The sequence below is a fragment of the Pituophis catenifer genome, unplaced genomic scaffold, assembly GCF_029215685.1.
Source record: "Pituophis catenifer annectens isolate HBS135680 unplaced genomic scaffold, rPitCat1.0.hap2 SCAF_3, whole genome shotgun sequence".
Taxonomy (NCBI): domain Eukaryota; kingdom Metazoa; phylum Chordata; class Lepidosauria; order Squamata; family Colubridae; genus Pituophis; species Pituophis catenifer.
This window is the reverse complement of record NW_027256883.1, coordinates 39,145,226-39,171,589: the sequence shown is the minus strand read 5'-3', so window position 1 is coordinate 39,171,589 and position 26,364 is coordinate 39,145,226. Positions and strand designations below refer to the sequence as shown.

Here is a 26,364-nt window from a genome sequence, read left to right as displayed (position 1 = left end):
TCAGCTGCACTTTTCACAAAACCATCTTCAGTCCAAAATTTCTTCCTTTGGAAATTAGTTAGTTGGGTTGTATGCAGTTATTTCCTCTGCTGCTAAGGATATCCAGGAAGAGAGTTGTTATTTTCTTCTTTCCTTACAAATTTTATTCCTTTTGAAGATGTTGTTGATTGTTTTGTGTCTTCCTTTTTTATTATGATGAAGGTGTCATCTACATATTGGATTCATATTTTTTGTTATATATGTGGGAGTGCTACAGTTTCTAGATGCTGTACTATGGTCTCTGCTATGAGTCCTGGGAGTAGTGATGGCATGGGTATTCCTTTGATTTTTGCTATGTTTGACCATCAAACTGAAAGTAGGTATTGTGGCAGAAGTTAATGAAATCCATGATTCTGGATATATAATGTATTTAGCTAGATCAGCTATTATGTACCACTGTTCCCACTGATTATTTTACTAGTTCGGATCTATGGACACACCGATAATGTTACCTAGTTGGGTAAGGAAACATTTGCAAGCATACAATCAAATTCATACAACATCAAGGACTCCACAGTCTCTGAATAGACACAGGCTTGGCAATTTTTCAGAAGAGCATTATACCCATGTTCAGAAGTAGCAATGCCTTCAGAAGTTAGCCAAGTTAACAAGTAGTTAAACTTCCTTCCCAACCTTTTCTTCTCAGGTAACTTGTGTACTCTCATTTCAGGTTGAAAGAAAGAATCAGCACTCATGCCGTGCTTACGCTTAGCAGTATTATGAGGAGGAACCAGGCTTTGCACAAAAGCCCAATTGTGCAAGACTATCTCACGGAAGAAACATGGCTTCATTATGTTCAACCTGGACTATGGATTCCTCTCCTGACATGTGGCTGCATTTCTCAGTCACCACCTCAGATTCCTTATTAGTGTTGTAAATGAAGCCTTCTTAGATAATCTTGAATTTTTCTTTACTCACTTTTATGACAACTTGTACATTGTAACTTTTTTCCTTTTTGAAGTTTTTTAAAACAAAATATCTAGTGTTTATGGCATGAAAACAGTGGAGCGTGTGAAAGAGTCTTCTTTTTCCAGAATTTCACCATAGTTTTGGAGTAAGACAACTGTACTGTATTTGCATGTGCTAGTAATTATTTGCCATACAAAGACCAGACCCACACCCACACCCACAGACACACTTTCCCCAAAAGCTCCCAGCTCTGATGAAATGAACAGGAGGGAAGGCAAGGATGATAAAATTGTGACATCCAACTAAACACAACACTAGCCTTCTCTATAGAATCCCACTTAATTACAGACATACTGTAGGAATTGATCAGTAAAAGTGGTTTTCCTATTGTTACAATGATCAATATCATTGAGCTCAAGTCTATGCATGATTGCTCCAATGTAAGCCTCCCTTAGTTCAATTGTGTTTTTCCCCAATGACAATTGCATAAGGTTTGCAAGGTAATTTGCATATGGCTGCTTCTCCCATATGCCTTTCTGATTCCAAGATGCATTCCTTCTAGCTGTTGTAATTGACAGAGAAGTATTTCATTCTTCAGAATTCAGGGCAGATGTGTGTAATTTGCGCATTTTTAAAATCTCCTTAGAAGGAGCCAAACATGAATGTGTACAACATTGGGATCAAGGGGAGGCACCAACTACAGCCTTATAAGCCTCAGAAAATTCTTGAGGGCCTTAATGTAAAAGCTGAACAGAAGGCATTCATTATGAAGATATGTACAAAAAAATGTAAATTTATCTGTAAATAACTTTAGAATATGTATTAATGTGACATTTTGATTTCTTCCAATAATATAAAAAGGGAGTCATAAAAGTGTTTTTTTCTGTGGATATTTGGTGCTCTATAAATTAGGCCTTTGTTCTTCATCCTTTTCTGGATACTATATGAAAATATCTAGTCTTTATGTTGTACAAAATTATCCTGTCTCATGGTGCACTTATTTTGTTTTGCTGGTTCACCTTTGGGATCAGTTTGGGAAGGAATACTGAACTATTCTGATCCTTTTGTGACATTTATGATTTTGTAGTTCTTTATTTTAGTAAGTAGATAGGATGTAACATTTCACATCCACAATATCATTTCTTATGTTATCCCCTAAAAGGTGGGTGGTCCATCTCCAGATTTTGCTTAATAGTAACTCTACCCTCCTTTGCCATCTACCACATTTGCTAGAATTGATAGAAATCTGAGACCACACCTGGAGATCTGTGCATTCATAGGCAGCTGGCACAATGAGGCCATGTGTATCATTATATCATGTAAATGAAGTCAGGATGCAAATGATGTTACTTATTCTTCCACCCTCAGCTGCTCACATACACATTATTTATAAATTCATTGTATATGCGCAAAATTGTATTTGAGGACAGAGCCTTCCATAGCATTTGTTTACTATTTTATACAATTTATGTAATTCCCCCATCTCAACAAAGTGATTCTAAGGGGCTAACAATAAAAATATATACAGTAGTGGCCAAAATTGTGGGAACCTTTTGGGAAATGTGTATTTTTGAGGTTTGATGGCTAATAACACCACTTTTTTTTTTTTTTGGAGTTTCAAGATAATCATATTCCACTACTGGAATGGCCCGGGAATAGCCCAAACCTTAACCCAATTGAAAATCTATGGAGCTGACTAAAGAAACTTGTTAGTCAGAAGTGAACCAGCAATAAAACCCAGTCAATAGAAGTTCAATTCAATCTTGGTTTCACATTAAAACAGCTGCAGAACTAAAAGACTTGGTTCACTCCATGGGAAGATGTTGTAAGGCTGTAATTCATGCTAAAGGTTACCCAACTAAGTATTAACTGACGTGATAATTTTTGTATATCTCATTTTTTCTACATATTTCACTTTTCTTCTTTATACTGTAACTATTTGCTATTGTAATAGCAAATCTTTCATAAAAGTTATTGCATTACATTCTTGATTAAATTATCTTTCTATTGATATATATACTTTTATGGTACTACTCCAAAAAAAGTGGTTATTAGCTAGTTTTAGAAAATACACTTTTCCTAAAAGGTTTCCATAATTTTGGCCACTACTGTATATAGACTGGAGAAGATATAATGTTGGCTCCTAAAAGCAGCTTTATAAATTGGATCTACTACCTGAAATAAATACTCAGTTCCTATACTCTTTTGCTATGTAGATATGAAATCCTTATTCTTTTCTTTGTTTTTAAGGGGAGTATTTTAATATTCTATTTATAGCACTGTCAACTGTGCTTTATTCCAACCAAATATATCCTAATCAGAATTTGTAATCAGGATTGGAAATGAGATTGCTTAGTTCTTGTTAGTTTGCTTAAAATCAAACATAATTTATTTTGTTGCACATGTGGTATAAGGAGTTAATGAAAAGGGAAGATGATTAATTTATTTGGAAGAGAGGTAAATTGATGGAAAACACATTCTCTTTCTGTACTACCATGTTTTCGCCAAAATAAGACCCACCCCAAAAATAAGCCCTAGCCAGATTTTTTGGGGTGGGCCTAATATAAGCCGTACCCCAAAAATAAGCCTGGGGGATAGGCGTGGTGAGCACAAGAGGTGGCAATTGCCACAATAGTGTCCGGCAGCAGCCACTGGCCCTTGGCGCAGCACAGATAAGTCTGAGTGTGGCGTCAGAGGGGGGAAACAGGTGATCCGGACAAACTGTACAGCTGCCTGGGAGGCTCACGGGATACTTGGATGGCTGCACCGGCAGCAGGCGGAGGCAGAGGCACAGGTGGGCTGCAGGCAAGTGAAATAGTGGGACAGAGTGAGCAGTGCATTGGTATTGCCTGCCATCCCCACCCATCCCCCCTTTGCCTCTGCTGTCGCCTGGCTCCGCCGTGCACTTTTCGCCCAGAGGGAGACAAAGCTTCATCTGCTTGCAAATGGGGTGCTTTGAAATGGAGCTAATTGTTACATTTCAAAGTATCCCATTTGCAAGGAGATGAAGCTTCCAGTCTCCATCATTTCTCCGTCTGGGCGAAAAATGCGTCTGCCCTGGAAAGCCTTGTAAGCCATTGTGACTGAGGGCAAGCAGATGGTGGAAGGGAGTGGGTGAGCGGCCACAAAATAAGACATCCCTAAAAAAATAAGACCTAATGGGTCTTTTGGTCCATAAAATATATATATATAAGATAAGGTCTTATTTTCAGAGAAACATGGTAGTTCATAAGGAGTCAGAATTATATCTGCATTAAAACAAGGTTGAATATGCACTATTTATTGCAAAAACTATTCTGCTTATAGCAGTTGACCACATTCTGCTGTGTTGGGTTTCTGTATAACATTAAACTAAGAGAGAATGCCTTCACATTCTCTTTAACCAAAAAGGTGCATTTAGAGAAACTTCACATATTCTTTTAAAATACATCTGTAACAGATCACAGCAAATGATTTACCTAGGTAACAGCAGGCTGTCATTTTACAACTTTATAAGTCAAATATATTTACACTGCAAACTTAATCATGGTTTGCTCAATTCAGTTGGGCAGGATTCTTATGATACCTTGAATTATATCCATACTATATTGTGTTCAAACAACACACTAAGCTTAAAAGCAGTGCCTAGTTTGTGGTCCTTTGTGGTGTTCTCTATACTGTTTTCTTAAGAATATGCATATAAAGTATTTCCAGAAAACATGGTGTTTTTTTTTGTTTTTTTACAAAAGAAGTACTTATGCATTGTCCCAAAGGTGCTTTTTCAAGAGGCAACTGAATTTCCTGGTTTTTTTTTGAAGACATTTTGCTTGTCATCCAAGTAGCTTCTTCAGCATTCTTTGCATTCTGTTTTATGTCCTTTTGTAAAACAGAAGATCAGATGAGCTCTTTCACCATTCAGTGAGGAAACTCTTTCTTCATTCTATGTTCATATACTCTTTAGCAATATTGTTGCCTATTTGTTTGATATAAAGTGCAGCTGGCATTGCACTTTAAAAAGAAATTACCAAAAAAGTAAAAATAGTTTTATGTAGTTCCTTGCTAGGTTTTAGCAAGAGGTGCTTTGCAGCATGCATTGACATGAGCAAAAGATCTTCAGCTGCATGCAAAGGTGCTGTAACCACCTCAAGGTTCAACACAGCTGTTTTAATGGGTTTCTTGCATCAACATTTAATGCATGTGTTCATCTAACAACCATACTTCACTTGTAATTTTGTTTTCATAAGTAGAAGAATTGTGAAGCACCATTTCAAATGCTTTAACACTTCTAGAAAACAGAATTATTAGGGAAAACAGGATTTGTGACTCTCTAACTGAACTGCAGTGTCTCCTGATGTTTGATTTCCTTCATCTGCACTAACTGGAGTAAGATTCTTACTTTATTCCATATATCCTGTATCAGGCCAACAAGGAATCCCTAAAGATAAGGTGGTATGAATTTTTGTTGTAGTCTCTGGGGCTTTTAATATAACCTCAAGGTTGTAAACCAATGAGTAAATATAAAGCCATAGTTGCAGAGTAATTATTGGAGAGATGGTTGCCTTTTTAAAATTCATTTGAATTCTTCTTCGATCTCATCTAATGGCTACTTGGAATTTTGCATTCCATTTATGGCTACCTTAACTGTACACCTTGACGTCACAATTTGGAACAGTACTTTCCAGTGTTTAATTTTTTCAGACTGCGGCATTGTCACTGAAATCTCTTCAGGACCACTTTATAGAGATAGGATTGCTGCATTCTTCATGTGGTTCTGCCTCATTCCCAAATTAAAAGTGAATGTTAAAAAAAATGATCAGAAACTCCTGGGGCTGCCAAATTTTGTAAGACATTGGTGTACTCCAGTGGTGGGTTGCCCCCGGTTCACACCGGTTCTATAGAACCGGTAGTAAAACCGGTGGGAGGCTCCGCCCACCGATCCCGACATCAAAATGCTTCTGCGCATGTGTAGAAGCTTCTGCGCTTGCGCAGAAGAGCGCGCGCGCAGGCCCCACTGCAAACCAGTAGTAAAGGTAAGTAGAACCCACCCCTGGTGTACTCATTAGAAATCTAGCAAAACTTTAGGTGAGCATGTTAAAATCATGGGCAATTTGTGATGTCCCAATATTTTGGCATTTAAAATTATAGTTTGGCACAGCCTTTAGGGACTACTTCCATTTCCTTGTGAGTTGTCCAAACATCATAGAGAGGAACCACTCCCTAGACTAAGTATGCAAAATATTGTGGGTGAGTGGGTACATTTCAATTTATTTATGTTTTTTGTTTGTTTAATCCTGCCTTTATTATTTTATAACTAAGGTGGCAACCTACCTAATACTCCATCCTATTTTCCTCTCAATTCAACCCTGTGAGGTGGGTTGGGCAAGAGAGTGTGCCTGGCCCAAAATCACCCACTCAGCTTTCATGCCTAAGGTTGGACTTAAAACTATAATCTCTTGGTATTTCACCTAGTGCCTTAACTACCAGACCACAAAATATTCATAATTTGGGAAAGCAAAGTACTGGACTATGTACAACAAACCATCATTTTATTTTCTAAAAAAAGGTTCTGCAGTCTATTTGAAATCCAGAATCATTATTGGAAAGGTGTGCTTGCAATTAAGTCCCCAACACTTTTTAAATTAAAAGCATGTTTTAAAACAAAAATAAACATAATAGAACATGCTACTGAGACATCATTGTCCCTTTGTACAGTATTGAGGACCTAAGATTTAGATTGTTTGATGTAATTTTGTTTACTTCATTTGGGATATTGTGTAGTCATTGAAATGGCTACACAATTACATCTTAGTAAAAGGGATTCAGGATGGCATCAAAATAACTTCCTATACATTTTCATCTCTATTTTATTCATTTTTGTTTGCAATAATTATGGGTAATGTTCTTAAGTAATTCACTCCATTCCCATATTTAATATCTATTTTCTCTGTGTGAGACATGGGAATAACTGTGATATTATTAAACAGCATAGAGGGAGCCCGGTTATCTTCATCTTTAGATAGAATGGAATTGTTTAATATTTCAGGTGTACGATTATGAACAGTAATAAGAAAGCTAAGACTTGTAATGCATAAAAAATTCATGGTGTAGATTTGTGCAGTTGTCCAGCTGTGCAATGAATAAGCAAGAGGAAATAGCCTGCAGTCTCTGTTTTGTTTTTAAGTATACAGGGGAAGGTGGGAAATAAAAGCAATGTGCAATAAGTAAAAAAGTATAGTACCGATTTTGTTAGCGTCCTTTGCGGTATCTATTTTCTCCAGGTTTTATTTTAGTTTGAGCTGTGGATCAATCTGAACAAGATTAGGTTCAGAATGATTACAGTATGACTGTTTCTTCCTGCCCTTCCCCCAACTATCACCATCTTCTAATTCATTATTGATTTAATTACTGGGTTTTGTTATTTATTTGTGCATTGTTGGCAGCCTTACACATGTAAATTATAAAATAAATTATAGAATCCATAGAAAGACATTACATGAGCAAACTGCAAAGTACAAAAATGAGCATCGCATAAGCTCCCTGGCATTTAATGTTCACAATCTGGAACAGAAAAATCACATTCGGTGAAAAAGCAATTTAAAACTGGTAATCTGTGTGAAACATTATACAACATCACAATATATAAGCCAATTAAATTCCAATGGTAAAATTATTCCTCTTGCTTTGTTTCAGGCAAAATTAGGGCAAGGCAGAAGCCTTGGACTTTATATACAGGTGGTCCTCAATTTACAACCATTTATTTACCTTGTTTTCTCCAAAATAAGACATTCCCTGATAATAAGCCCAATTGGGCTTTTGAGCACATGGCAATAAGGCCAAGCACTTATTTCAGGGTTCAAAAAAATATAAGACAGTGTCTTATTTTTGGGGAAACACGGTAGCAACTGGTTTGAAGTTACAACTGCACTAGGAAAAAAGTACTTATAATCAGTCCTCACAAATTGTAAAACTTTTGCAGCATTCTGATAGTTGTGTGATCAAAAGTATTACAATGGTATTTACAATGGTTGCAGTGTCCTGATCACCATTTGCAATCTTCATGGCTAGCTTCTGACAAGCAAAGTCAATGGAGAAAGCACGATTCACTTAATGACTGCATTAATTTGCTTAACAACTGTGTGCAAAAAAAAATGTAAAATCGGCACAATTCATTTAACAACAGCTTTTCTGGGCAATGGAAATTCTACTCCCAATTGTGGTCATAAGTCAGCACTACCTGTAGTTCAACCTCACGCTGCACTCAGTATAAGAATATTCAAATATTAGTTCATCCACAGACTTAATCCTTCATCTTTCTTTAGTTCTGGCATGCAGAGAAAAAAAAAATAAAAAGTACTTCGTTTCAAGTTTGAAACCAAGCACTGCAATCTGAAAGTGCTATCAGACAAAACTTGGAACCAAATGAGTCATCCTGTGCTTTATCAAAGCAAAACTCAATTAGCATTTTGGCAATGAAATACAGCTGTGTCCTACAGAAAAGAATATCTGTAGCTCAGGGTTAATATTGGTATTTTCTGAGCTTGATTGTTTGCTTGCAGATCTTTTCATTAACTCACTAAGTAATAAATTCCTTGCATCATCCGTGGTGAGCAAAGAATAAACATCCCCACCAAAAGTGGCATGGCAGGCTACTACTGTATACTCTATATAAACAGGCAGCAAACATCACACTCACTTGAACTGATGATGTTACCTAGTTGGTAATGAAACTTCTAGTCTAGTGAAAAGAAGGGCTAGGGCTGACATGATAGCAGTGTTCCAATATTTTAGAGGCTGCCACAAAGAATAGGTGGGGTCAACCTATTTTCAAAAGAACCTGAAGGCAGGAAAAGAAGCAACCATATGGACCAGGAAGAAAACCAACCTAGAATTAAGGAGAAATTTTCTGGCAGAACAATTAACCAGTGGAACGGGTTGCCTTCAGAAGTTGTGGGTGCTTCATCACTGGATATTTTTAAGAAGAGATTGAACTGCCATTTGTCCAGAGTGCTACAGGGTCTTCTAACTGTTATCTGTTCTGTTAATTAAACAAGCAAACAACTAAGTTCAGCAAGTACCAAAGATTCCATAAACCACTATGTATTCAAGCTAATTAGATATTTTAGTTTTATATTGACATGTGTAAATATTGACAGCTCATCCAAGGAGATGGACTCCAATGCCATTTTCTGACGTGTCAACGTTTCCTGTCTCAGTCTCCCACTTTTCATCTTTTTAATATGAAAAAGTCAAAGCAGTTCAAAAACCACAGGCCAAATTTGTTCCTATTCCAGAAAACTTTCCAATACTTGTGGAATAAGTTGGTAGAGATTTGAAGAACCTAATCATACTAAATTAAGCCATCATTAAAACCCTGTAGGGTAGGGAACTACAGATGATGGCTTGATTTTGGTATGTATGCTCTGTGCTTGCTTTTTTCTATCTAAAGGGCATCCTACAGTATATATCAATGCCAACAGAAAACAGGAGGCTGCATAGAATTTACATATATCAATTCTCCCAGGTAACCAGATAGGAAACAACTAGATGAGCTCATTCTACTGTAAGGCTATATTAACAGAATCTTGCAAGTGTGAGTTGCTGACCTCATCGTCGTCGTTGCCAGTCAATTGTCGTTCAGGACCCTGTGTGGCAAATCACAGGCTTTAGGATTTGACACGTACAAACGTCCTGCTGCCACTTTAGACTGCTTCATCCATTGGGACAGGTCTTACCCAAGCTACTTCTCTGAGAAGGAGGAGGAGGAGGTATTATGACATCTCTATCAGTTTACTTTTAAATGGGATGGGGAGACTCATCCCTCCTGGAAAACTGCTTAAATATTCTTAAAATCTGTTAGGATTTCTCTAATCGACAGAAAAAGGAGTAAATGCAATTTTTTTTAAAAAAGGAAATGGGATGAGCTAGCCATTTTCATTTGGTTCCTGATTATGTATCTGCTGCCATCAAGTTATGAATCGGATTTAAACATCTGTCCTTTTCCCCATAAAGTAGAAACATTGTCCATGTTATCACATCCAATACATGCATCCATCTCTTTGGGGAGCATTAGCCATTCCTCTTTTGGTGCACACCATCTTTTAAATGCAGTTGTGCAAAGCATGCATTCAACATAAACTCTGTGAAGCTGCAGAGCTCCTGTGGAATGCACACCCAGTAACAAAATAGAATTAACTTTAGTCTCCTTTTTTTCCCCAAGTGTCATTTTCATAGGGGGATGGTCAACCTACTGAGATCAGATCCTTTGCCATGCTACCTAACACTGATGAGATTTGAGGTTCAACAACACCCAGAAGCCATATTACCTCTTTCCCTCCTCTCTTCTCTTGCTTTTCCAGAAAAGATAATGTATTTACTCTTTTTCTTTCCTGTACAAAACACTTTCTTGCTCAATGTATTGAAGAAAAGATTTGCAGATTCAGTTTTGCAACATTCATTTACAAACCGAAAGCTTTGTGGTAGTGATTGTTTTTTTAAAAAAGCAAAAATAAATGAGAGGAAGACTGGCAACAATGTCACAGAACTCATCTTGTCAGATGATCTTGTTTAATGAGATAGAAGAAATGTTCCAGATCTTAATTGGGTTTTTTTTAGCAGTGAAATCCAATTTAAAATTTCCTCACTATGAGATTTTAATTTTCCTTTCTCAGATAGATTTTACACCTAGATTATAATTTATCACAAAAGCTTGTAGTAAAAGAGAAGACAATGGTCCGAAAAGGTATTTGAAATTAAACAGCAGCTTTATTTACATAAACAATAAATTCAAAATAAAAACCATTTCTATTCAGTGATGTACCAGATATACATATTTATTATGGTAATATTTAAATACAAAATATGCAGTTCGCTTACAAAGGTAGTTATGAGATAGTCTACAACCAAAAAAGTCTGACGATCTTATTTTGCAATCAAATGCAATTCTAATAGAGAGGTGTCTGTTGTTGGGGGGGAGGGGCAAGTGTCAAAAGTTGATTGTGACTATATGATTAAAACTCTTACCTCACATGTTAAAAAATGGGCCAGAGCTACAAGCATGTAGGCATTTTTTTAAAAATTTGATTTATATGCCGCCCTTCTCCGGAGACTCAGGGCGGCTTACAATGCGTTCTTGAAGTTTTTGACCACTTCCGTCAATGCTCCTATGGAAAAGTACGTATTATTCGCTGCTACATTAACTCATCATAGCAGGTCCTCCACATATTTACAGATTTTAGAACTAAGGAAATCACATTATTGCCTTTGTTTACTTTCCCACTTGACTTAACTAGTCATCAGTCACCGATGCATCGTCATGGTTACTTATTTTAGTAAGCTTGTCCTAATATTTCTCTTCCATGATCCATAACCACAAGATTTGTTAAACAGTATAATTTTTAATGAAGACTTATCTGAGATCAAGTCCCAATAAAATTGCACCAAATTATTCTGGAGTAAGCATGCAGGGGATTTAGATGCATACCTAACATTTAGATCTGAGTAATTCGCATATCTGTATATATTATGCTTTCTTACTTGTTCATACAGATTGATTGAGCATCTTGAGCAAGTTTTGTTTGATACAAACCTTGACTAAAGGCTCCAGACTTTGGTTGCACATCCAATACAAATCAAACAACATGGGTTATGCAGGCCCCCTAGTGCCAAACATGTTACAATACATTAAAGAAAAAGAATTTATCAGCTATTGTTCATAAAATGATACAGCTTGTATGGAGTCAGTGAAAGTCACACAGGACAGAAAAACTCTATAATTCAGTCCTTAATTGAAGCAGATTTTCAGATAAATCCAATCATGTTTTTACAAGCACCTTCTAGCCTAGCTCTCTTTCAGAGAGGTGCTAATAATTTGGTGATGTCCAGCTGGCTGGGTTAAAACTCCCATCAGCCACAGCCAATATGGGAAGGGAAGTTGTCTTCCAACATTTACTCCTTATTAGATGTGTACAGTAAACACAAACCTTAGTATGATAGTTTTAGATGTGACATTCTTAGGGTAATAATAAAGGCAGATATTCTAACCCAATAAGCAAACAAGAAAAAAAATTGAGCCTCATTGCTTAGTTAGGTGATTTACATTTTATGGCTAGTGAAAAATCCTGATCTCTCGGAGCCTTTCAAACATTTGACAATTGAAACCTATCATTTCCCTTCAAAGAAACTTAACATTCTCTTTATAGATCTAATAACAAGAGCTGAAAGGATGTACCTGTTTTTAAAAAGCATCAGCTTTCAAAAGAAAGCTATAAGTGCCATTTTTTAAATGGTACTTATTTTTGAATTAGCTATATTTTCTTCTCCCCCTTTTTAAAAAAATCATCCATATGGAGTAGCAAGGGTACTTAGCATGGAGACATGCCTAGAAGGTACAGTAGGGAAAAAATGTACACATTTCATTCTTAAAAGCACTATTAAGTTGCATTTCCTTTATTATACAGCAATAAACATATTTCAGCAGAGAATACAAGGCCATATGCTCAAAGTCAAATATATGGTGAAAGAATAAAATTGAATAACTGTATTAAATTAAACTATATAAGACTTAAAATAAATTCACATTTACTTTCTGTCACTTAGTCATTCAGGTTTGGTCTCAGCATAGAGGGACCAAGTTTTTTTTTATCAGCCCAAAGGACCACAATAATATTATTGGTTTATCCCAGTTTTTTGGGGAGGGGGAGGGGGGGATAAAGATGAACTGCAATTTTTTAAAGACCATTCTAAAACTTAACATATTAACCTTTATTTCACATTTAGAACAGGGGTCTCCAACCTTGGCAACTTTAAGACTTGTGGACTTCAACTCCTAGCAAAGCTGGCTGAGGAATTCTGGGAGTTGAAGTCCACAAGTCTTAAAGTTGCCAAGGTTTAAGATCCCTGTTTTAGAAGACCTCATCAATTTTGTGTAATCACTATAATCAGACTGCAAAACAACAAGAAAACAAATAAAAGCAGTTAGTGGATCATGCCTGGTCCATACGCTTTGGTATGGATACTTTGGCTTATTACAATATATTACTGAAATGCATATACAAAAAGTGCAATTATAAAAAGACAAAAAATAATCCTACATATTTTTGAAAAAGCCTGATCTTGAACTCACATTAATAGCATCATCAACATGAAAGGTTTTTATATTCACTTAAGTAAAGAAAACTACGGGGAAAAATCTATAAGGTATTTTTTCCCCCTATAGGCTAAACTGGCAGACACCCATGTATTTATGATATCAGCATAATATTTTACCCAAGAAAAGAATTTCAGTCACAAATACTTTATATATCAAAATGCAGATCTAGTTTTCCAAATTTGCATGTTTGTTGTACTATATGAAAACCCTGTTAATATTTGGTAAATTGGAATGTTTTATTTCAGTATTTAGGGTAATATAGACTACCCTTAAGCATATTTAGCACCTTAGGTATTAAACAGTTATGACAAATCTTAGAAAACCACAGATCTTAACTGCATTAATTGTAAATAAAGCCAAAACCTTTTATGGGGAAAAATCTAGTCTATCTTAAAATAAAATGACATCTTAGAAGGATTCTCTGAGCTTCAAATTTTTGTAGAAACAGTATTTAAAGTAGAAAACCCCAAGCACCATTTATTTGGACGAATGATATTAATTGATAGAATCCTGGAATGGAATGAAAGTCACTTTCAAGCAACCACTTTATGGCTTTCAGGTTGGGTCAACCTGAAATATTGAGTTTCTATTTTGAGAGGGCTGGGATGCAGCTGAAAGGCAAATTCCCATCGTGGATGAGTTTTAGGAGTAGAATGGTATCTGAAACTTTATAAGTATCCTCAAATACAAAAAATGCATCTGAAAATATTGGTCCTGTCCATTCAAATGACTCATGAGGTTACCAGCTGGCTGAACATAAGGGAAAGTGCTGCCTGAAGTCCCAAAAGCAAGATTTAACTAAAGCTTCCATAAGAAGATGCCTCTCAAATATACCAGGGCTTCAGTTTTTATGATCCCTAGAAGAGTCATATATGACGGTTTTGGAAACAATGGGTGTACTTAGTATCAGTTATCTCCACAGACTGATTGGATACAAATCCAATCAGTTTAAAGTGCTTGGACCACACAGGAAGTGATTACAAGTAGAAAGCAAAGAAAGTGATTAACAATGTAGGGGAGAGAAAACTAATGAGGCTCAGAATCATCTATCTGTATCATAATAATAAACCTTGTAGAAGATATATCAGTGATTTTGTGGCAATAGTTTCTTTTAAAAAAAGAGCAAAATCATTTTTAAAGTGCTATACCTATTGCTATAGGTATGCTATACCTAATGCTATAAAGTGCTATTTCCAAGAAAGAGGTATAAAAGAAGGGAAATGCTATTTCCAAGAAAGAGGTATAAAAGAAGGGAATCTCAAAAAAGGGATTAAAAAATACAACATTGTTTGGGTGGATGATGATGTCTCCTCTAAACACTAAAACAACATGCTAGGATACATGGAGATATAAGAAAAGGAAGGGACTTGAGAGCAATTGGCAGGTTGAAGATTTGAAATTAAAAAGGCATTCCAGTAGGAGGCTCAGAATGTGGAAAACTGTTTTCTTTGTGTACCCAAGAAGAAATGTTGTCCTTTATTAAAAAATGGGTTACCTGAGAATTTTTATATCACACTGTTCCTTAATGGACAGAAATAACTATAGCAGAAGTTCTTTGATCAAAGAGGAAAAGTCATCACTGCCATTCACATTAAAGTCATCCTCTTCAACTTTTCCCATTAAATAAGAGTTTTAAATGAACACAAATAGTTAAGTGCAATTTATCAAAGGAAATATGTGCAATTAATGCAAACATAAACTACATATAATGCTAGAATGTTTACCGACTCCAGATATGATAAAGACCAGAACAATGTGAGTTCTACTGAGGGTTAGGCAAATACTTCTTGTCCCTTCTTTGCCAACCCCGTAATAATACATAATAATAATGGTAAGTCAAATCCTGTGTGATTTACTGTAAGCCCCAAACTAACAAGTGCTGCTCCATTCCTACTTATTGAACCCATAAGGGGGTCATATCCTTTGTGCTTCAATTGAACAGTTATTGGGGACACTTAAAACTATTCCTATACAAGGTTCTAATGGAATTCAGGGCTTTCACAACAAGTCTTTTAGTCTCAAGCTGCTGCAGAAGCTTTTCCCAAATATACCACTTTGGAACATAAAGAGTGATTCTACAGAAAGGAATGGAAAGGATAAATTCTACAAAGAGCTATGCATAATCTAAATTTTTGGCCTTACAGTGCAATACACTGTATCGATTTAAACAAAAGATCAAATCATTTTAAAATTTACTTATGTTCTTCTTCAGGCTGGAAATTTAATCAAAAAAGTACGCTTGGTCAAAAGATGAAAAGATCCCAGTGTAGACAGGATTAAAATTATAAATCAGTGCATCAGTCTCAGCCTTTTTGCTGGAAAAATGGTGGTTGCTCTTCCGGGCTGCAAAATATTGGAGATATATGGATTATTTCATGTCATCATTTTGTACAATCCCAATTCTTTTGTTAACATTATGCTTAGAGATTCTAACACTAAATATAATCCAGAAACTTCCAGAATATGTCCCAGACTTAAAGCTCTTTTTTTTCTTTCAACCTGCCCACCCTGTAGCTTCTCTGAAACACCACATTTAAAGAGAACAAGGGAATGTATCTAGATGGATGGATGGCTGAAATTAGCATTGGTAAAATCTCAGCTTTATATTGGGTAAAAGATGGATGGCTTTTTCACCAAAGACAAGCAACTGGTCAGAGATTATTGTGGAATAAGGCTTTTATGCTCAGTGTAGTTGAAGTAATAGTATAATTTTCAATATTGCAGCTCCAATATCCATTCAATCTAGTAATAAAAACACAATCTCTGAAATATGCTATATGGCCAACAAATATTCCATTAATATGAATTTCATATTTGCAGTACAAACATTAGTAGAATATAATGATGCTTCTCTTTTTGCTCTCTTTTTAAAGGAAATGTTTCATTATTTCCACCCATATCCCTTACTAAGGTTACTTACCTTCATTGACAAGGAAGTCAGCTAGGAAAAATGTTACTTTTATAGATGCTGAGGAATGTGGAATGCCAGTTGAATTTTTCCATTCAAATGGATTTTTTTCTGGATGCCACTGGACACCATAAATAGGGTACTTGTAAGCTACAAAAACAGAACAGCCTTAAGCATTGTAGAAAACCAAAATTACCCTTTTTATCATCTTCAGAGACAGTTATTTGAGGATCTTGCTTGATGGCAAGATGGGGGACATGTAAATTTAATAAATAAAACTTAATAACTAAATAAATAGGAATGAAGAGCAGAATCTTAAAATTATCAACCAATTTACTGCTCAATAAATCTTCCTAAATTAAGAGTCTATGTTGTCAAAATGGATACACTGAAGTGAATTCTTATTACAGAAGCTTTCATGGCAACGTCTCTTTTCAGTCTTGATAGTAAAGACTAACAGGTCTACTCTTTGAAAATTAGAATATAGACCAGAGACCACCATCCCAGTATTGTCTGTTTTGGCAATAGCTTACTTCTTTGCTCACTTGATCATTTTTAACTAAAAGTATTAGAGCAGGGGTGAAATCTACTTACCTTCCTTACCGGTTCAGAAGTGCACGTGCCATGCGCGCAGACTTGCTTTGCTTGTGTGCGTGCACATATCAATGCATGCGCAGACCCTCTGCATATGCACAGGGGGTAAAAAACACATTACTTCCTGGTTAAAACCAGGAAGTAACGACACCCGGGTGGGCAGACCCTCGCGCCACCATCGCTACCGGTTCTCCGAACCATCTGCCACAATTGCTACCAGATCACTAGATCTGGTCCGAACCGGGAGCATTTCACCCCTGTATTAGAGTTAGTGCTCTATTGCTAAACTATGGTCCTATTGAGCTTTCAACAACTCTTTTAAAACTGCAATTAAGAAACAGTAATATACCTGTACTACTAATACCGGCACTACTAATTTAACTAACTAAACTAACATAAATTAACAATGCAATAATTCCAATTTGATAACACTCTTTCATCTACCAATAATTTGAAAACTAAAGAATATACTACCGCTGAATATGAAAATATTTGCAACTGTCTTCTTCCACTTGATGTTTATTTGAAGTACAATTTACATTAACTTCCACTAACCTAAGCATGCCATAAAAGCATGATAAGAGTTTTAGTCAGACACATATGAAAGTATACAAATCACGGATAATAATAGATGATGGCCACAGAAAATTTCAGTGTCATGTTTTCTTCAGCTTTCCTATTTCCTCCACTAATGGAAAATCTATAAAATGACATCATTCTGTTGCATGTTTTCTAATTCTATTGTGTTTTGTTTGTAAAAATAGAAAAGCGAAATGTAATGACCTCACAATACACACCTTGCAGTTTTAAATGTATAAGGAAAAGACAGAGCTAGAATAACCTCTGGAATCCATGTTATATTATTTGAACAAATGGGATTGCCTGTCCTGCTTCTTTACTGTGGTCACAGCAGTTACTGTGACCAGAAACATCTGAGCATATGTTTTGAAGAGGGTATAAAAGAAAGAGAAAACATATTCCACCATTTTGTCAGTCCAAAAACTGTACTGGATTTCACTAATAGGCTGCCCGTGCAGTAACTACAATTTTTAGTTCTAGGCAGCATTTAGAGGTTAATTAGATTATTACCTTCCATGGTAGATATGAACTCCACATTATGAAAATTAGTTGTTAAGATTTTATAAAAGTTGCGCAGTTTCTCATTTTTTGTGTAATTCTGTAAAAAAAAGAAAAGATAACCATGATTTAAACTAATTTTTAAAAGGGGACATTTTTTATCTGCATCATTTTAATAAGGACAAGCCAATATCACAATTTCTGTGGTGCCATCCATTCTCCAACTTTGCACCATTAGAATTTATTCAGCCCAAATTCCTAAGTTCAGCCCTTCAACCCACCTACTGTGTCTCTAATGCACCTTGAGACCAGAGAAAGGTCTCATGAAAGTAGAGGCTACAGTATGGGCAACCATACTCAACTACTAGGTAGACTACACTTTCTCCCTCTTGGTTTTGCTCAAATAACTATGAGGGATGATTTTCAGTTCACATGGGGAAAAAAAAACCCAATGACAACTAAAATATCATTGGGATTCTTTCCTTCTATTCAGGATGGGATATGATCAGGTCAAAGCTCTCATTAAACAGCATTTATCAGATGCAGAGTACCAATTGGACCTAGCCAGGTTCCTTACCTTTATTAACTATGAGTCCAACAGGTACTGCCTCCCTCATGGCATATTTAACAAATCTTTAAGTACCTAACCACCTAAGGACTTTTACTCTGACAAAATGTCAGGCCTTCTCCTCAGCTGTACTTGAAAACTAATACAGGAAAATTAGGGAATCCAGAAAGACGTCTCTGTGACTCTGGACATGTAGAAACTACAGAACATGTACTTCTACAGTGCTTATATTACAGAGATATTCATACTAGACTCATTTTTCCATTACTGTATACATACAATAAGGATACAAGACAATTCTACACCTTTCTGCTTTCTCAGATACCAATCCTAATACAACATACAATGGTGCCATATTCTCCATGCTTAAAATTATGTCAGACCTGTGCCACAAATTAGGTTTAATGAGCAGCTAGACCAGGGGGGGTCAAACTTGCACCCCGCGGGCTGGATGAGTCACGTGCTAGCCCCACCCCCGCCTGGTTTAGCAAAAGGGAAAGAAGTCCCGATATGTCACATGACGATGCCATGACAATGCGAGTTTGACACCCCTGAGCTAGACCATTATTATAGAATTATTGTTATATGATAAATCTACTTTGCCAGGCTTTTTATGCCCATTTATTGCTCCTTTTAAACTTTTTAATATTTTTTCTTTAGCTTTTTATGTAATTTTATTTTTGCATTTTATATTTTTTAGGCTTTTAAATTCTTTGTACCCCACCCTCCTTATGCTGGTCTTTGACTGCAATTAACAAGAAATTACCTGCATGGATAGGCTCCAGAAATGAAAGTGTGAAGAGACAGACTCTGAAGCTAACAGTTCGTATATCTCTTCAGGAAAATCCTGGAACATCTTACTGTGGTTTGAAGCTTATGCCAAAAGCAAAACAAAATGAAACACCACTCATCAACATCAAGAAGGGCAATGATTAGGTTCAAATTCTAGGCTAGGCTACATACCACAATTTGTAAACCATAGTCATTATATTCACCAATTTGCTAAGTCAAAATTCTTATTGCATTTTTACAACAAAGATCTGAGAAAATGTGGTTATTCTGTTTGCCTACAGAGGGGAAAAAGTTAACTGTCCTGTGTCCTGCACTCCTCAAACTACTACTTCACTGAACTTCAGAATTCATTAATGCATCAATTCTATGATCCCCAGAAGAACTTAGACCATGCTCTATTGGCTAAAACTTGTGAATTTTCACCTTGAGTAAAATTCAGTGGCATTGTGAAGCCATTTGTATTTGTCCGAATGAGCAAGTTTTCTCCACTCGTGAGATAGGTGAGCAACTGGTGTCCCAGGCATGTCCCCCATATGGGAAAATAATCTTCTCTATCATTGGCCTAGAAAATGGCAAGGGGAAAAATGCCTAGATTAATACACAAAAACTAGACTAGGCACTGTTTTGAACTACAACATCCATCAATCCTAATCAGCAGTCATCACATTAGAACTATATTTGAACTCCAAAACCAACCAGGTATGAAAACTTTCATCCTCCATTTAAAAAACAAAGCAGTCTAGACATGACAAAGAATATTTTGCCTTGAGCAACTACAGGAAAAGCGGGGGGGATATAAATCAATCGAACAAGCAAAATTAAATTAACACAATTAACTATAGCTTTGAGAACAGATGATTGTTGGCAATCATTCCACAAGTAGATTTCGTTAATTGAATTGACATATTTTCTTTTCAAAGATAAATGTCCAGTTGTTTATAATTAACAGAAACATAAGCATTGATTCACCCAAATCCTGCATGCAGTGTTCTGTTCAGTGATTAAACTAATAGACTAAAAAGAGGCTATGGACAAAGGGAATTTAATATGCCGTTTTAAGAGAATAGGATTTATTTTTGAACTATTTAATTTACATGTATCACGCACTCATCAAGATAATCCTGTTTTACACCAGTTACCATATTTTTTGGAGTATAAGATGCACCGGAGTATAAGACACAGCTTAGTTTTTGGGAAGGAAAATAGGAAAAAAAATATCTGCCTAACAGGTATTCATCTGGCTAGCGTCTTTAGTCTGGTCAGCTTCAGCACATTAGTTTGCTGGTTTTTATCCCCTGCTTGGGGATAAAAAACAGCTTCTAAAGCACAACTGATCTTTGGAGAGAGAAGCAATGAGAAAAGCATGGAGAATGCTTCACTCGCTAGCACTTCATTAGGGCTGAAAAAAACTTCACAGCTGAGAGGGAGCAGGCAAAGCACTTCACTCGATAGCGTCTTGTTAGGGCTAAAAAAAGCTTCAGAGTCCAGTTGAAAGGTCCAGCTGAGAGTCAGAGGAAGCAGGCAAAAGCTTCACTGAAAGAAAGCTTCCAAAGAACAGCTGAGAGTCGGAGGGAGCAAGCAAAGCCCGGAAGATTGCTAGTGCCTTGTTAGGACTGAAAAAAAAAAAAAACTTTGAAAAAGCTACATTCAGAGTATAAGACGCACCCAAATTTTCAGCCTCTTTTAGGGGGGAAAAAGTACATCTTATACTCTGAAAAATACGGTATATCAGTTGAAGCACACACACCTCTATTGACTATTGAAGCATACATACCTCTTTGACAAGATTATGCAAACTGAAAAAATGTGTAAACATGAATCACCTACAGCCTTCATGTCTCAAACATTAATGCAGTTGACTTGAATGCTAGAACACTTACCTCTAGTGCTTTTGTATAGAATATTTTAGCCACTCTGGAAAATTCAGAAGTTTTAAGATCAACACCACCTCCAGGAAAAAGTATTCTAAGAAAATATGGTTACAACAATGTTATTACCAAGAACAACGTCCCAGCTGATCTCAGTTAAATGAGAGTTATAAAGGAAGAAGTTTTAATATATACAACAGACTACCAATAAGTGCAATTTAGGCTTTATTTCAGCTGCTTCTTCAATAACTCTACAGTTTATTGCTCTTAAATGTCTAAAAGGTCTTCGCAGTTCTAGTCTGCACTTATTTTAAATGCAAACTAGAATATTTTTCAAGAGCAATCAATGTTACATTTATTAACATTATTAAAAGAGCCAGCGAAACAGATGAACGACCATTCTGGGCATATATTTAGCTTTGGGCTAAGCAACATTCACTCTTTCAAAAATCACACTTCCAAATTTCCTGCATCATTAAAATGTTGTAAAGGCTTACTGCTATACTCCTATTTGCATTGCTACAATTTATTATTCTGAATAATTTTTTTATTTATCAAGTACTTTACAATTTTTTTTCAAATTTTGTTTCTTATAAGGTAGGTTGTTCTCTATAATAATCATCCTATGAATTTTCCTGGCTGGAAACTAAAATCAAGATCTTCAATATTATTTTGATATCCTTATGCTCCTTCCATTATATTTAACTTACTGGTATACTTACCCATTTATAGAACGGAATATCTCATCATACTCTTCATTGGAACGATTCAATCTATAATAATTAAAATGAAAATTTCTAGCATAAGTATGCATCATTCCAATGTTAGATTAGAATTGTCTTAGTCACTAAATGCAAATAAAATTCATTTTTAGTAATACTGGAATGGTTACTTTATATGAATCAACTATTCAAAATAAAATTTACTATCCTTCTCACAGTAGATTGACTAGAAACTGAAATGAACTACACATATGGATTATGATGGAGGAAGCCTGAATTCAAACTGATCACTGAATCGCTTTGGGATACTAATAATTTTTTTATTGGCATTGTAATATTTTTAATGGGATTATTGTGATGTCAACTTTTCCCTCCAAGAATCTCCAAGGCAGCATATATGACTAGTCCTGGATTTTCCATCTTATCTTCACAACAATCTGAGAGATAATGATTGGGTTTCCCCAATCCGGGTCCATCATCTTAACCATTACACCACAACTCACTATGGTGAGTTTCTGAATAGCAATTTGAATGTAAACATTCCCATTCCTAGTTCAAAACTCTAATTACTACATATGACATCATATGCGAGTGTGATCACACAAGGAAGTATTACAGTATTTAATTCCAGCCCTGAGGACTGATATTACAGTTCTTAAGCAGCTTATTCACAACAGCTGCTTCTAATTCCACAACATTGAATATTAAGTCCTAGGTATGTTTCTGTGCGATATTATTCAGTTTCACATGGTATCTTGAAGACAAATTTAATTATATGTTTTTTATGACTGGCATATCATGGGAGCAGGTAGTTCTTAGCAGCTTACCTTATTGGTACTACTCTTGCTCCAGCTGATTCGATGAATTTCACATAAGAAGCAGCAATATAAGAACTTCCAAACTTCTGAAAATATTTAAAAGTTTCCTGAGCTAATATTCCTAAACCATCCGGAAAAAGAAAGAATGTATATTAGATATTTGTGCCACTCTAAGACTAGTATGTAGAAGCTGATGATAAAATAGCAGCGCTGTACTAATTGATATATTTCATAGTGTTTAATAATTGCCTGAATCCTTTCAAGAATAAATCTCTCTCAGCATCACATGTTTCTCTGTGCAATAGGAAAGTCACATGTTTCCACAGAGACGTGGGAATATGCCCATGTCTGAAACTATCTGACAAAGACATATCATTATAATTTGAAAACAGCATTTTAGTAAAATTATGCAAAATCAAGGAAGTGACAAAACAACTAACACATCTTACCCTGAAACTTTCCATAAAAGAAATGTGAAATGGCTTTAACAAAGACAGAGAGTCTATGATGCACATACATCAGATTATTTCTTTTAGAGATGAGCATTGGAATGCATAGCATAAAACAAAGGACAATTTTAAGACAGGCGTTTCAGGCTTCAGCTTGGTGCTTTTCAAATCTTTTGGACTACCACTTTTAATTCCCAGCCAGCATAGTCATCTGGGTCATGATGACTGGAGTTCTAGAAACTTTGGTCAGACCCCTTGGTTGCCATTAACTTTTAAATACTTTTTTTTTAAAGAAATCCAGCTTGTTTAAATATAAAATGCCTTTATCTTTGACTAGCTTTGCTCTTCAAAGTATAAAATATATAGTATAAAGAAAGCAGACTTCAGTAATTATTTTACCATTTGTGGTACATGTTTGCTTCTAGGAAAGAAACTGAACATTCTCGTTTATTTTAGTTAGGGTGTGTACCAGAACAAGGTGAAATCCTTTCAATATTTTCCAGTAAATTATGCAATGTGACAGTATGATCCATTGCACAACCATTTGAAAGAGTCACCTGCTCAAAACATTCCAAAATACCAGCTCAGCAGCCCTTCACTAAATGCTGGATATGACAGTAAAGAAGTGATAAGAAATAAAATAACAACTTTAAACAAGAACAGATTAAAATCACTAACAATTTTATAAATCCACTACCACATACAGGTAGTCCTCGATTTACGACCACAATTGAGTCCCAAAGTTCTTTTGCTAAGTGAGAAAGTTGTTAAGTGAGTTTTGCCCAATTTTATGATCTTTCTTGTCACAGTTGTTAAATGAATCACAGTAATTGTTAAGTTAGTAACACAGCTAAGTGAATCTGGCTTCCTCATTGATTTTGCTTGTGAGAGGGTCCCAAAATATGATCACATGACCCTAGGACAGTACAACTGTACAAATATGAGTCAGTTGCCAAGTGTCTAAATTTATCATGTGACCAAGGGATGCTGCAATGATCATGTCACTTTTTTTAGGGCCATTGTAACTTTGAACTGTCACTAAACACACTGTTGTAAGTCGAGGATATCTTTACTAAAAATCAACAGTATATAATACTTTTATTATACTATCTATGTCATGTATTTGATGTCAATACAATAGGAGCCAATACAACAGATGAATTGATTACAACTTCCATAATTCTCAGACACTGTGGAATTAGTGTGATTATAGTTCAAAATATTTGAAGAGCAACAGGGTTGATTTGTAAAAATATAATACAATATCGAAATGACTGATATTTTGTATCATATTATAAAAAAAAAATTAAATCACAAAACTTAATCTGTAGGGGCCTTGATACTGTCTGAGCTTGGTGATTTTCTTGCAGATGTTTCATTACCCAAACTAGATAACATGATCAATGCTAAAAAGGAGTAGGCTTTGCTCTTATTTTTATATATTAGTGGTTTGCCCTGTCAATGTTGATGGAGTCGTTCCTTGATTAGGTTGTTGTTTATTGTTACATTGTTAGTCTTTGTCAGGGGCAATACCCTTTGACTGGGGTATTGTTTACTTTTTGATTGTTGGTCTAGAGAAATAGATCGATGTCTTTATAGCTGCTATGCATTCATATATTTATTTCAGGCCTTTGGTTGCAAGCTGCAAATCTGCCATTTATCACTATCCCATTATGTTCCTCATCAAGATTCCAAAAAGCATATGATAATGTAAAGTTGGAAACAAAATATTCGGACAATGAAATAATTTTGGATCAATTTAGTCAGATCAATCCAAATGCTTTCTCATTCTAAAAGGTTGATGATTGGTATTATCTACTGAGTTCATTTTTTGTCATTTTTGCATGTTCTTCATAACTTAGAGCAATCTAGTTATGTATATTGCTGCTCCAACTGTCTCTGCAATCTCCCATTGCTTTTTCTTTCTACTGTTCTTTCTAGCAGCATACTTTGTATATTGATGTATGTGATATGTTCTAAATATTTCAATAAAGGTGCATCTTTTATCACTCCAAGGGATTTTCAAGATCCAAGAATGAATCACAAATATTTCATTTCATGTTTGATTATGCATTGTTTCATCTTAACTAATTATTTAAAAAATCTCTCATTATTCTAACCTACTTCCAACCACATTGGTCTGAGGTTATATTCCCTTTATTTAATATTGGCACAACAGAGGAAAACAGGTAGTACAAGAACACATCTATCCAGACTTCCTATTCACGCCTTATGCACTTCTTCCAAGAAGCCAATGAAACGGATTTCAGTAGGAGGAATCAATTTACTAGCTGAAGTAAGGTTAAGGGCAACCAAAGGAAAAATCACAGCGAAGAATAGAATAGAATCAGGGTGGATAAAAATCAATGATTTTTTAAAAAAAAATAAAAAAAATCGGATTTTTTAAATTTAAATCGGATTTTTTTGATTTAAATTGGATTTTTTTATTTAAATCAGATTTTTTTTTATTTTTATTGAATTTATTTTAATAAAAAACTTTTGGGGTAAAAATCTATCGTAAGATAGTTTTTTATTTAAGATACATAAATAATTTAGTTTATTCAGCATGAAATGGAGCTTAGTTATGTAGCACAAGGCTGTATATTCTGCAACACTGGGACTATCCGTGAGTCAACAGCGGGTCAAAGGAGTAGCAGAGATGACGGTTGCTCTTTAAAAATTATAATTTATATCGAGTTGATTTAAATCAAGTCTTTTTACTAGTGATTCAAATCAACTCGATTTAAATCAAATCCACCCTGAATAGAATAGAATTTTTATTGGCCAAGTGTGATTGGACACACAAGGAATTTGTCTTGGTGCATATGCTCTCAGTGTACATAAAAGAAAATATACTTTCATCAAGAATCATAAGGTACAATACTTAATGATACTCATAGGATACAAATAAGCAATCAAATCATATTAGGAAACAGTCAATATAAATCGTAAGGATACAAGCAACAAAGTTACAGTCATACAGTCATTTGAGCCACATAACCCCAACGAAGACTCTAAAGGTCTCTCTCTCCCTCTCGTTCCTCCAACCCCCCTTCCCCCACTCACTCCCTACTCTTTCTCTTTCTCAACATTGAAAGCACTGAAGTCCTGGATGGCTAACTGTCAGGTCCTGCAATATCAACGCCCTTCTACTTACCAATAATCGGCCGCTCGTTCTCACTCCGCAACACAAAGGAGACCGCGGAGCAGAAGCAGCAAAAGGCGAGAAGCCCCCAAGCCCCGCGAACTTGCAACCCGCTCGCCATGGCTGGCATTCGCGCAGGTCGCTTGAAATCAGCTCAGTTCTCGAAATAAGCCCGCTCTGCAAAGCTGCTCCAAGACCCAGACGCCAGCCAGCTTTTGCAACCCCGCCCACTTGCGATGTCTCTCCGCCACCAATGGCATGCTGGGAAATGTAGTCTAGAGGGAATTGGTCTTTTCGCCTTCCGTCTAGAACTCTCATTTTGTTACTTCTCGGAGAAAGTTGTTTTGA

At 35.8% G+C, this 26,364-nt stretch overlaps 1 protein-coding gene across 1 annotated transcript; it reads right to left on the bottom strand.

The window, feature by feature from the left end:
- Positions 1–10,669: 10,669 nt before the first annotated feature.
- GGH (gamma-glutamyl hydrolase) lies at positions 10,670–26,166 on the bottom strand. The gene is made up of 9 exons (XM_070940522.1): positions 26,029–26,166; positions 22,432–22,543; positions 21,605–21,655; positions 20,895–20,979; positions 19,438–19,576; positions 18,989–19,095; positions 17,667–17,754; positions 15,996–16,133; positions 10,670–15,418 (listed from the first exon to the last, which is right to left on the bottom strand). Exons 1-9 carry the CDS (start codon positions 26,144–26,146, stop codon positions 15,297–15,299), a joined length of 960 nt encoding a protein of 319 aa, XP_070796623.1. The 5' UTR covers positions 26,147–26,166; the 3' UTR covers positions 10,670–15,296.
- Between the last annotated feature and the right edge of the window lie 198 nt (positions 26,167–26,364).